The following is a 12,530-nucleotide window of genomic DNA, read 5'->3' as shown; positions in this document are numbered from 1 at the left end:
TATATAGTTTTTATTTCTATTCTTAATTAAGCTTAGACATAGTAGTGAAATAGCAATACTTGTGTTAAAATGCCTGCTTGGATGGGATAACATCCAATGAACACTCTTCCTGATGTGCTGTGGTGGGGACTGCCTTCCAGAGTGATGTGAGCTGAACTTGTGCCAGGCTGGGCACGAAGCACAGGGGGAGCTCTGTAGGGACACGTCCCCTCTCCTGCTAAGCCCTGTCCTGCACGCCCACACTGCCTTACCCAGCACAGCAGCAGCTCCCAGCACTGCTCTGCCTCTGCCACTTCCCTGTGCAGCCCATGGAAAGCACCTCAGGATTTGGGGGGTGCATGCCTGGTGCTGGATCACAAAGATGGGAGAAGAGAGAAGCTGGTCCTGCTCCTTTGCACAGTCCAAGGGCTGTGGCAGTGCCCTGGTGAGGGCAGGCACCCTGACCCTAAATCCTCAGCTCTGCTCAGCAAGGCTGGGACTGCATCCAGCATCCAGGACAAGGTGCTGCCAGGCCCTGGATGTGTGGGAAGGGAGGGAGGCTGCTGGGCACATGCAAACCCAGCTGCCAGGAGGGGACAAGCTCGTCCCACTGGGGGAGTGTGGCAGGGTGCAAGCCCTGGGTGCTCCCCAGCGTCCCAAGGAAAGAAGGCCCATAAATCCCACTGTTGTCCCTTGAGCGTCTTGGCTGCACAACACAACAGGTTGGGATGTCAAGGGCAGTGAAGCAGCACATGAGAATCCCTTGTTTGCAGGATCCCAGCTGGGATGGGCTCCCAGTGTGGGGATAAAGGAATGCTCCTCTCTGTCCCAAAGCTGAGCACACCCACCGGGGGGGAACCAGCATCCTGGCGTGTGGAAATTCCCACAGTGCCTGGTGAGGAAGCCAGCTCTGTGTCACTGGGAACCTGGGCTGGCGTGGTGCTCATCAGCCTGGTGCTGGGCTTGTAAAGCAGGAAGAGAGAGCATTGTGAGGCAGATCAGACTGATTTGCTTTCGCACAGAGCAGCGAGCAGCAGGAACAGGAAACAGCACAATGGCCCGGAGCGCACCGGAGATGTCTCAATTGTTGAAGGCAGCCACACGCCTGTTCCTATTCATGTGCCATTCAGTCATTCAGGAGAGCAGCAGCAAATCCCTGCCAAAAGGGACAGATATCTTCGTGCTCTCTCCAGCCACCTTTGAAGCAGCCCTGCCCGAAGCAGGAGGGTTTGAGCTGCCCGAACAGCAGCTGTGCTGGAGTCCCAGTGCACGGAGTGGCTCAGTGCTGCAGGGACTCCATCTCCTTTGGAGAGCCTTGGGAAGCTATTCCAGACATGATCCAGCCAAGTTATTGTGGCAACAAGGAAGTAAGTGGCAGAAAACTGCTCACAAATCCACCGTGCCTGAGGTGAGGAGGCGCAATCCTGTGCTGCTGCAATCAGAGCTCGGTGTGCAGAGGCAGGAGCAGCACCAGGGAAGCTGATTTCTTCAAGCAGGTGAAAAGAGCACAGCTATTCCCCAGCCTTTGGGAGCAGCCCAAATACATGGTCCAGGAGCTGACCAAAAGCACTTTAACAAGGAACAACTTCTTTTGTCCCTTTCTTAGAAGTAAGCAGTGCTGAGAACACACTTGACAAAGCCCAGGGAGGCTTCAATGGCTTTTCTCAATGGCTCGTGGCTGTGGTGCCCCATCTCCCTCGCTTGTGTTTCTGCTCCCACCAAATAGGTCAGGGAATTCATCTGGAAATAGAAACGTTGCTGGAAATGGGAAATAACAACTGACAGTCAGCCTGTGGTGTCCAGCACTGGCTTCAGAGCAACAGGCAGCATGTGGAGAGACACAGTCCATCCACAGGGCTCATGGCCCAGCTGGGAAAAGTCACAGGAAGCAGCAAAATTCACCCAGAAAAGGATTCCTATGAAGAAGCAGCCCAGATCTGGATTCATTCCTTTTGGTCAGGGCCACAGAACTACATAAAGACATTGTCTCATCACTTTCAGAGTAATTTGGGTTGGAAGGGGCCTCTCTGGTGGGCTCTGGAGTCCAATCCCCTGATCAAAGCACCCAGACAGGACACTCAGGAGTCCTGAATGCCTCCAGGCAACTCAATATCTGGGCAACTCAATATCTGACCAACCTCATGACAGGAAAGTTTCTCCTTCCATCTCGTCCTGATTTCCCCTGTGGGTCCCAGGGCAGCTGCCTGGGCTGGAGGAGGAGCTGTGGCACAATTAGGTAACTGTACATAAAGCCAGCCCATTCCCAAAAAGCAACCACACCACACAGGGAACAAGGTGAAACTGGGCCCAGGGCCAAGAAGTGGCTCCACCATAGCAAATAGGATGTGGTAGAGCCATTCCCTTATTCCTCTTTAGACCATGAGGAGCTAAAGGGAGTCTTTTGTACAGCCTGAAATAACCCATTTCCAGTCACCCCTGGCCTAGAAGCCCTCTCTGAGCTCTCAGCTGGACACAAAAGGTGTCAGCCAAGGTGCAGGGTGAGGGCAAGGTCCCCAGCCCTGCTCAGAGGGTTTGCTCTTTCCTCCCCAGAGAGGTGAGAAGGGGGATGGATGTGAGCAACAGGGAAACCGTGGGCAGCTGAAGAGAGAAGTAGCAAAGCAAAGCAGCAAAGTAAAGGTCATCAGAGCTTGGCCAGCCACGCTTGGAGCCAATCTCTGAACTCCCTCGAGGCACCACGAGGGAAACCTCAAGGCTTCAGTTCCCTTTCCCAGCCTTGGCCAGTCCCTGCAGTCACAGCGTGACACCACTCGGGGAATGCCAGCCCAGATCCTGAGACATGCACCCAGAAGGGCTGGAAAGGGCCTGAGTGCTCCTGAGGTGTCCCAGGAGATGGAGCTCCCAGGTGAATGCAGGGATAGCAGGGGTGATGCTGGCACCCCAGGAAGGATGACCTGGAAGCACTGGTGGCATTGGAAGCAACAGGACAGAGGGGTGCTCTCCTGCTGCTGGCTAGAAACCTTCGCTGCTAGCAGCCAGAAAACCCCCAAAATGCCTCCAATTGCTGCTGCAGACACTCACCCTCCTGGAGCTTGACACTCTGCAGGTACAGAGGGTTCCTCAGCACGTTGCAGCGCCCGGGCTCATCCTCCTTGGTGAAGAGCAGCAGGTCGGAGTAGACAAAGAGAGTCACCTGGAAGCACAGGAGCAGCACAGGAGAAGCTATAGGGAGCTCATCTCTTGTCACTGAGACAGTGTCCTGGAAATGTCCTCTGCCCTGGGGAGAGGCACCAGCCTCAACAGGGAGCCCAGACAGCCCATCCCAAGGGGCTCATGGCTGCTGCACCCAGCGAGCTTCGGATGAGGCTCCCCTCACTTGGCAGCCGCTTCCTGAGGCTTGTGGAGTCCTGTGACAGGAGGGATAAACCTGCCCGACAGTTCCACGCCACACAAACACACCCTCTCTGCTCCCTCCTGTCACTTCCCACTTCCACCAGTTACAAATCACAGCAGGAGGAGGGAATAAGTTGCCGACTAATCCCAGCACGCTGCAGAAGTTGCAGCCTGAAAGCAAATCTGATCACTCTGATCAGCCCCATGGAGGAGCTTCTCGCTGCTCTCAGTGAGAAAGTAAAGTTTGGTTTTTACGAGAGCAGGACCCACAGAGAGCAGCTGCAAGGGACCAAACCTGACACCTCAAACCACGGTGTGGGTGGAGAGGAAACACCGGCCTGAGTGTCTGCCCAGAGCTGTGCTCCAGCAGTGCCTCAGGTGTCCCAGGGGCTGGGAGCTCCTCCAGACCAGTGGGAAAAGTCTTGCCTGAAGTTCCCAGTCCAATCAGTTCAGATTAATGGGACCTTTAAAATAAGAATGGGTTTCTCCACTGCACTGGAGATCCTGGACCCAGAAGCCCCCAGGGGATGAGAAGCTTGGTGCCACAGCTGAGGTGTGAGCCTGTCCTGTCTGTCCTGGGGCTGTCCCCAGCTCTCCAGGAGCTGGGGCACACAGAAAGCCTCAAAGATCACAGAATCATGGAATCACAGAATCCCCTGAGCTGGAAGGGACCATGAGGATCATCCAGTGCAGCCCCGGTCCCTGCCCAGACCCCCCAACAACCCCACCCTGGGCATCCCTGGCAGCGCTGGCCAAACGCTCCTGGAGCTCTGGCAGCCTCGGGGCCGTGCCCATTCCCTGGGGAGCCTGGGCAGTGCCAGCACCCTCTGGGGGAAAAACCTTTCCTGCTCTCCAGCCTGACCTGCCCTGGAACAGCTCCAGCCGTTCCCTGGCTCCTGACCCTGGTTACCTGAGATGCCAGGGAGCAGCTGCAAGGTGGCAATGGCACAGTGGCACAGGGGGTGCCAGACCTGCTCAGGGTGAGGGCCTTGGGGTGCCCCCCAAAACCTCCCACAGCAAAAGGAAAGCTTTGCAACACTGAGCCACAGCAAGGAAGGGTTTGTGGCCTTTTAGCAATGCTTTTGCAAAAGGAGACAACACCCAGAGTCACAGAGGGGTGGGAGGGAGCACAGAGAGGTGACTCTGCTCCCACAGGGACCAAGTCCCAGCTGACAGCACAGTTTGTGTCTGTGGCTGATGGACACATCCTGAGGAGGACCAGCTAAGTAGCAGTTGTCACAGGCTGGGGAATCTCACATCAGGGAAGAGCATCCGCCTCCAAATCCAAAACCAAGCCCTTGCCACAAGATTTCTCCTTGCAGTGCAAGTTCATTTTTGTGGGATTCTCAGTAAGTACAAAGCTGCTGGTGGAGCTTTAATTGACAATGAAACCAGGGAGGGGGTGTTCTTCTATGTGTTATTTGGAAAATCCCTTCCTCTGCTCTCAACACTCTGCTGGCCTTGTGCCCACATCTACCCTCTATGTTCTTTCTGATCTTGTTGGTAATACAAGGAATAACCAGGTAGAAACCGCACTATAACCTTCATCCCATGCCCACCTTATGCCAAAAGGTAACTTTTCTGGGACATGTCTGGTGCCATCTCAGGTCCCTCAACCCCAAAGAAGAGATGCTGAAAGGATTTTGAGAATAGCAACCCAAAGTGAAGGAGATAAAAGCATGATCAGCTAACAGTCACACAGAAATGGAGGAAAGAAACTGAAAACCTACTACCTGTGGAAGGGTAGAAAAAAGATTGGGAGCAGCAGGAAAATCACTTCAAAACCAAGCTAGTTTCAATAGGGAATCTTAGAAATGGAATGACATGGCTACATATTTACAGGTAGCATTGAGCTTTTACAGGAAAATGGGACAGATTGTATTCAGGATGTAGAAGGTAAAAGCAGGTTCTGTAAGAGCATCTCTGTCAGATGCTGCTTCCAGGAAGACACTTGATCTGAGAGCAGTTGATAGAGGTCCCTCTGCTTCTCCAGGCTGTTGGGAGGAAAAACAAAAGTGCCCCTTCCACCCACAGAGGCAGAGGCAGCCCAGCACTGCGGGGCCTGGGGCTCTGGAGGCCCAGAGGTTGGAGCTGGACATGTCCCCTGCCTGAGAGCTGAGGAGGGGACTCAGGGATGACCCCAGGGCAGCAGGGATAAGGGGAGACTGGAGGAGTAACGTGGAGCTCTGCCCTGGGCTGCCATCCCACACTGACGGGCCGTGACCTGTCTGTAACAGCCCTTGGCAAACAGATCTACCCTGAGAAACCACGGGGCTCCTAAAAGGCAAGAGCAAACAAACAACAAATACAACGTCTGGGCTCACCCAGGCAAGTCACAGAATTCACCAGAGTTGCTCCTTGAGGATCAGAGTACCTTTGGGTATTTACCAGAAGTAATTTCCTACCCCACAGTCAGAAATACAAGAGCTGACAGGACAGAAGGACTCTCTGAAGACAGGGATGGGAGCCCTGGCTTACTGCTGCAGTGATCGAGGCCACACGGCCATTGTCACATGGACCTTTTAGGGGCGTCTGAACAGATTTTACAGGAGGGGGAAAGTTGTTCATAGAGGCCCACCCTGATATCTCCACTCTGCTCATCTGGGTGTGCTCTGCACCACAAACAGCAAAGCCTCTTCTGCTGAGGCACCTGAGCAGCTACAGGACATAACTGGCAAAGCCCTGGTGCAGAAGACAGGGACACATTTAAGGAGTTTCCTGAAGGAAATCAGGAGAAACTGAAAGCCAAGAGGGCAGGTAGGAGCAATGGGCTTGTGTGCTGCCCAAGAGGGGATAACCCTGGGACTGTCACTGAACCTGCCCTGGGCAGGAGGGAACCAATATCACACCTTGGAAAGAAAAATGTGGCAACAAAATCACTATGAAAAGGTGCCCAGAAATGCAGCCTTGAAGAGAGAAAGAGGAGAAAGCATCCTGCTCTACAGAGAGGAGCATAAACTCAGCCAAGCCCATCCATGAGGCTCCAGGACTCCAGCAGGCACATCCTGACCTGCAGACCCTACCAGAGTGGCAGAAAGGGGGGATGAGAAGGGCATGAGCGTGGCCCACACTGAGCAGACACCTCAGGGCTTTGGGAGGCCTCCAGGTCCATTGGAGATGGATGGACAAGGCCAAAGGCTACACTGGACACCCCATGTGCCATCGCTCACTGGCTCCTCTGGCACTCCACAGGCTGGAGGGATTTCAGGAGGCCATAAAAGTGGGAATTGCAGCAAAGTCTAGACAGGATGTGATTAAGGCCTGAATAAGGATTGCCCCAGAGGTAAGGTCAGGGAAAGGACAGACCCTGGCAAGCCTCCAGAGAGATAGGTTGACTCCTTCAGGAGATGGGAGAGAGTTTGCTCAGGGGCAAGGATGAGTGCCTGATGTGGAAACTGCCACAGGGAAAAGATTCTGGGGGTTTGGGAAAAAAAGAAAGGAGCAGCAGACTGCAGCTCCAGCCCCTACACCCAGGCCCTCCTCTCTTGAGCCTCTCAGGCAAAGCAGATTAATAACACACAGTCCTGCAAACCATAGGAGCCCAGCTTGAGAGAGGCTGTATGGGAAGAGCAGTGGGAAAACAGAAAACCTCATGGAGCAAGGTAGGAAGGACTGACTGGACACAAGACAGCCTCTGCCCAGGCATCAGAGAAGGCCGGAGAGGGAAAGAACTCAAGTCCAGCAAAGAGAGGAGTCAGAGCCCTCCTGCACCAGGCAAGTTCTGTGGTGTCCAGGCTGTTTTGGGTCTTGCTGGCTGCAGAGGGTCAGGTTCTCTCCCCTCATAGCCCGGCAGGACCAAAGCAGACAGCCCTGCTCTGCTGGGGAGCGGGAGCCTGGCACTCCAGAGAGACCTGCATGGGCTCCTTGAAGTTCCACAAAGCCTTCCATGGCCATGCCACACACTCAGACATGAGAGAGCCCTTGCCAAGGGCCACAGGTGACATCCCAGCATTGCTATCTCCACTGTCACTGCCAGCACGGGCTCAGCACCACGGGGTGTTTCCCTCCACCCCACTGACTCAGCCCCTCCTGCCCTGCCCCTGTGCCAGCTCACCCAGACACCACAGCCCCAGGGCACCAGCATTCCCAAATGCTGCCTCACCTTCGTGGCCTGCATCCTGCCCTTTCCTGGCACCAGCTCCAGCTGGGAAATCCTCTCCCAGCTCCAGGCTCATCCCAAGAGCATCATAAGCAGAATCCTTTCCCTGAGACATTTTCTTGACTCTGCCCACAGTGGGGTCTCTGCTCTCCTCCACACACTTGTCCTGGAGTTCTTCATCACCCCCACGTGCACAAATACCCCATGCAGGCTGCAAACAGTCATCCATATTTATTTAGTTATTCATTATTATTTAGTTATCCATAAATATTCCACGTTTGGCTGCTGCTCCAAATATCTGAGTCTGACCTGAAGGCAGGTACCTCCAACCCACCCAGGAGGAGCTCCCTGACTTCAGCTGCACTCCCAAGCCACCCAGCACAGCTGTGCCACACAACCAGCAGTTTACCTGGGTTTCATTCCTGCAGGTGCCCAGAAGTGTCTGAGCAGCACAGGACAGCAGGACAGACAGGGAAAGGGGTTTAGTTAAAAGTTAGTGCCAAGTTTTCTAATCAATAATGGAATTTTTCATGTACTTTGATGTATTTTCATTTGCTTTTTGGTAGAAAAAAATAAGAAAAGTGATTCAAGTCAAAGCAAGGGATGAATTACACAACGAAAATCAGAAAGAGGGGGGAGTCAGCACAATCCTCTACTGGTTTGTGCTGGCCAGTGATGGGAAGTGGCTCTGGGCATTTCTGCTGTTGGCCACCCAGAAACTAAAAGCAGTGAAGTACAACTTCCTCTACAGATCTGTGAAGATGATACATTGTTCACTCCTACTGAATTCAACCCCAAATTGCTCTGTGAGATCCTCTGAAACTACCCCAGAAGAAATGGCATTGGTTAGCAGTGCATGAGTGGGCTCTGCCTCTCTCCCAAATTCCAAGGCTTTGCAGACTTTGCAGGTGGATGCAAGTGAAGCCAGCAGCAAATGTGATCAACTCATCCAAACTCTGCCAGTTTGGATGGTAAAAGTTGTCTCATCCACAGAGTGCAATAGTCCTGTTGTGCCCCCAGAGTTCCAGCAGCTTTCCAATAACATGGCAGAAAAGTTGAAGTAAGAAGAGCGAGAGGAGTTTGAACAGGACATGTGAGCTGTTTCAGGAACTGAAATTCTGAGAACATCTGTAGCAAGTTCTCTGTCTGGTTCTAGTTCTAGGTTGTGGAGTCTCCTTCCCTAGAGATGCTGCAAAGCCATGTGGACACAATCCTGAGTGACTTCAGGGGATCCCTGAACAAGGGGATGGGACTGGATGACCTCCAGTGGTGCCTTTCAGCCTGAACCATTCTGTGCTTCTCTAACCTGGCACAAAATATCCTTAAACCCCCTCCTCCTGTGTCTGCTGGGCTGTCACTGATGTGCATTTGCCACCCACAGTTTCCTCTCTGTGAGCCCAAGGGCAACAGGAACAATAGTTGATTTCTAGCACAGAAGAGTTTTGATATTTAGTTTATCCCACAATAAACTGTCCAGAAGCCTTTCCAAGTATCACATCTATATAATTAAGGTCCCTTCCAACCCAAAGCATGGTGATTCTACAATTCAATCCTCTATGTAAGACAGCAGGAGAGCAGGTTTGGAGGGCTCAGAAAACAGGGAAGAGTTTTACCTGTGTAGTCCTGTTCCTGCTCTCGTGAAGGAGCAGCTCCTCCGACAGCAGCAGAGTCCGGGCTGGGTTGCAAAGATCCAGGGGCTACATTCGGATGGAAAAAAAAAAAAAAAAAAGTAAACAAAAGAAACAGTCAAACCTTCCAGTGGAGTGTGGTTAGTGAGATACACTTTCCACCCACCAAACCCACTTTGTCTTCACTTTGAGCTGTAACTCACTCGGGGAGAAGCCACCCCGCACTGTGCTCAGAAGGACACAAAGTCTGCAGTCCAGTCACAGGAGAAAACAAAGCCTTGCACTCACACCTACGCCAGCCCCAGCTGTGAAAAGACCAGCAGGGGCTGCTCTGCACGGGGGGGTTATGGGTGTTTGTCAGCAGGAAGCACAACCACAGTGCTGGCACGTCAGGTTCCCACGTCCCTCAGGCACCAGTATTTGTACCAGATGGTGTGCATCACTCTCAAAGCCACTTTTAAGAATTTCTGTCCCTTCCTGTGCCACACCCAGCTCCCCAGTCAGTGCTGGAGAATGGGACAGGTTCATGTGTCCTGAGAGCTCAACAAACCCTGCAGCACCAGCCTGGACCACCCTTGGGAGCAGCATAGTGGGAACAGGAGGGGATCTGCACAGGGCCCTGCAGATGTGACAGTGCAGAGAGAAAAAGCAGCTCCTGAAGTGGCAGATTCCCAGGCACAATCCAGGATGAGGTTTGGGAATAAGGAAGCAGAAAGTGCCAGTCGTGTTCCTACCAAAACAAGCTGAGGGCTCAGCCAAGTGCCATCAGGGAGGAGGGAGGTGATCAAACACCGGCCCCCAGCTCCAGCCTAGCCCACACTGGCCTCAGGCAGCCCACGGCTCAGGCTGGAGTGACAGGGAATGTGCACCATGGTTTCAGGCTGAGCTGAGCTGACAATGCCACTGGCACAGGAGGACAAAGGGGTCCCCACAGGCTCAGAAAGGAAGGGATTCATCAGCAGTGTACTTAAATACATGGAGCAGATGAGAATTTTGGGGTTCTGGCCATATGAAGGACAAAATGAAGGACACAGAGGGAGTTAGAGCTACCAGCACCAAATTCAGGGCTGTTGTCTTAAAACAGCTTATGGAACTGTGGGGGCAAAACATTCCCTGTCAAGCCATTACTGCTCTGAATCCTTGTCCTCTGCTCTGGAGCCAGGCTGGGAAAGCTGGGGGTGCTCACCTGGAGAAGAGAAGGCTCCAGGGAGAGCTCAGAGCCCTTCCAGGGCCTAATGGGGCTCCAGGAGAGCTGGGGAGGAACTTTGGACAAGGGATGCAGGGACAGGACAAAGGGGGATGCCAGAGGGCAGGGAGAGATGGGATATTGGGGAGAAATCCTTCCCTGTGAGGATGGTGAGGCCCTGGCACAGGCTGCCCAAATTTTAGTGTGACCACCAGCTAAACTAAAACCACTTTGCACACACCGACAGCACAAAGAACCACCAAGAAGAACCACACTGATCTGCAATTCCAAAGTTAGGTCTGAAGCCCAAAAGCTGGGACACCTCCTCCTGACCCAAGCAAGCACCAAGGGCCACATTTGAAAGCTGAAAATGAGAAAAAAAAATCCAACAGAGAATTGCTTGGGCAGGACACAATTCCCTTCGAGACAGCCCCCAGCGCTGAGCCAAGTGCAGCCAGCTCCAGAGGAGAGCTGAGCATGACAGGGATCCTGCTGGGAGGGAGATCCTTGCACAGCCCCAGCCCCAGCCCGGGCCCTGAGCACATCCCAGCCCCCCCTGGCTGCACTGACCTGCACAAAGATGGGGAACACCAGCACTTTGGGGGCCAGGGTCACGTAGGTGCCATAGGAATGGGGGATGTGAGGCCTCACTATGGTGCAGTTCTGGTAGTTCCCGTAGCTCTTCATGGACTGCACAGTCTTCATCAGCCTGGATTTCCTCCCAGAGCCCGTGTGGGATTTCCCTTTAGAGCCATTCCCTGGATGGACAGAGGAGGCAGAAGGAAACAGAATGAGGAGAGAGCTCCAGCTCTGCCCACTCCAGTCCTGCTCTCCCAGGCTGGAGGAGGGCATGGAAACCCTGGGGAACTGCTGGAGGCAAGAGCTGCAGGCACAGGCATCACTCAGCTGTCCAGGAGTCCCAGGCATTCATGAAATAACAGCACTGATTCCATTGTTTCTAATGGCAAACAAGAGGTCCCTGTGTGGTTTTGTTCCAGAGCTGCTTGCTTGGTGGCCCGAGGACTTCAGTGGGTGCCACCAGCAGCACATACATGGCTGGAAGGTACAAACAGGACCCCAGGGTGGCCACAGCAAGCTCTGCTTCATGCCAGCACATCCCACCAGTGCTCTGCCCTCTGATCTGCCCTCGTGAGTCTCCACCTGCAGTACTCTGTCCCACTCTGGGGTCCCAGCACAGGAAGGACCTGGAGCTGCTGGAGCCAGTCCAGAGAAGACACCTGAGATGCTCCAAGGGCTGGAGCCCCTCTGCTCTGGAGCCAGGCTGGGAGAGCTGGGGGTGCTCACCTGGAGAGGAGAAGGCTCCAGGGAGACCTCAGAGCCTTTTCCAGGGCCTAAAGGAGCTGCTGGAGAGGAACTTCAACATTTTTATCCACACAAGACCTACCTGCTCTGGATTCTGAGCATGGAAATTAGCAAAGTACAGGAATGTCATGATGTGGGGCAGTGGGTTAATCACAGTTCTCAGAAGATACTGAGATAGGAGGTGTCAGAGAAACAGGCAGAAGTTACAAACGTTCATGGCTGGGATCAATCCCTGCTGCTGCCAGCAGTGGTTATTCAGACATTGGGTGTATTTATAAAGGATGACCTCACTGTTCATGAGGCTGGCATCACATCATCCTCTGTTTTTCAGCATTACATTCTGGGCTGGAAGAGGCCCAAGCACCCTGACTGGTTTTCAGTCTGTCCCTCTTCCCTGAAGAGTTATCCTCACTCAAAGGAGGGATTACTGGAGGCTTTCTCCTGCAGCCTCCCACCTCAGCTGCTCAAGCAGAGCCCAGACCACATCCTGCTGGACATCAGCAACCTGTGCTCTGCCCTAAAACTCACAGGCAACAGATCCAACAGGAACTGCATGGCTCTCCAACCAAAAATTCACACCTTCAAAAGAAGCCCCACTGAAAAATCAACATATTTCCTTCCTCTCTCCTCCTGTAGCTGATGAATTGAGCCAGCCTGGGGCTGCAGGCAGAGCTCTCCACTGGGATTGAACATATCCAGTAAGGAGCTGGAGCGTTCTCCTTCTCCCCCTCAGGGATGTCTCAGGAACAGGAAGGAGCATCCCTCCTGCAGCTCCCTGGGGACCCCCAGCACCTCTCCTTCCCTCCCTGCAGCCACCCTGGAGCTCCTGCTCCCACCACAGAGCCTTTTACCCTCACACTGTAAGGGATGCCCAGAACCTTCCCAGGCAGAAATGAGCCAAAACACTCCTGACCATGGCCCGAGGCAGATAAGGTCTTGTCCAAAGCAAACACACAAACCTGCC

The 12,530-nt window shown here is 53.5% G+C and overlaps 1 protein-coding gene across 3 annotated transcripts in view; it reads right to left on the bottom strand.

The window, feature by feature from the left end:
- Positions 1-12,530, bottom strand: part of RGS3 (regulator of G protein signaling 3) — a 77,110-nt gene that overhangs the window by 38,928 nt on the left and 25,652 nt on the right. For all 3 annotated transcript variants that reach the window (XM_053962126.1, XM_053962127.1, XM_053962128.1), the window contains 3 exons: positions 10,814-11,001; positions 9,043-9,126; positions 3,019-3,130 (listed from right to left, as the gene is read on the bottom strand). In XM_053962126.1, coding sequence (XP_053818101.1) covers positions 3,019-3,130; positions 9,043-9,126; positions 10,814-11,001 — 384 coding nt within the window. The remainder of the gene's footprint in view (positions 1-3,018; positions 3,131-9,042; positions 9,127-10,813; positions 11,002-12,530) is intronic.

This window comes from Vidua chalybeata, chromosome 21 (genome assembly GCF_026979565.1).
Source record: "Vidua chalybeata isolate OUT-0048 chromosome 21, bVidCha1 merged haplotype, whole genome shotgun sequence".
NCBI classification, from domain to species: domain Eukaryota; kingdom Metazoa; phylum Chordata; class Aves; order Passeriformes; family Viduidae; genus Vidua; species Vidua chalybeata.
Note: the sequence above shows the minus strand (reverse complement) of the source record. Positions and strands in the feature narration are given on the sequence as shown.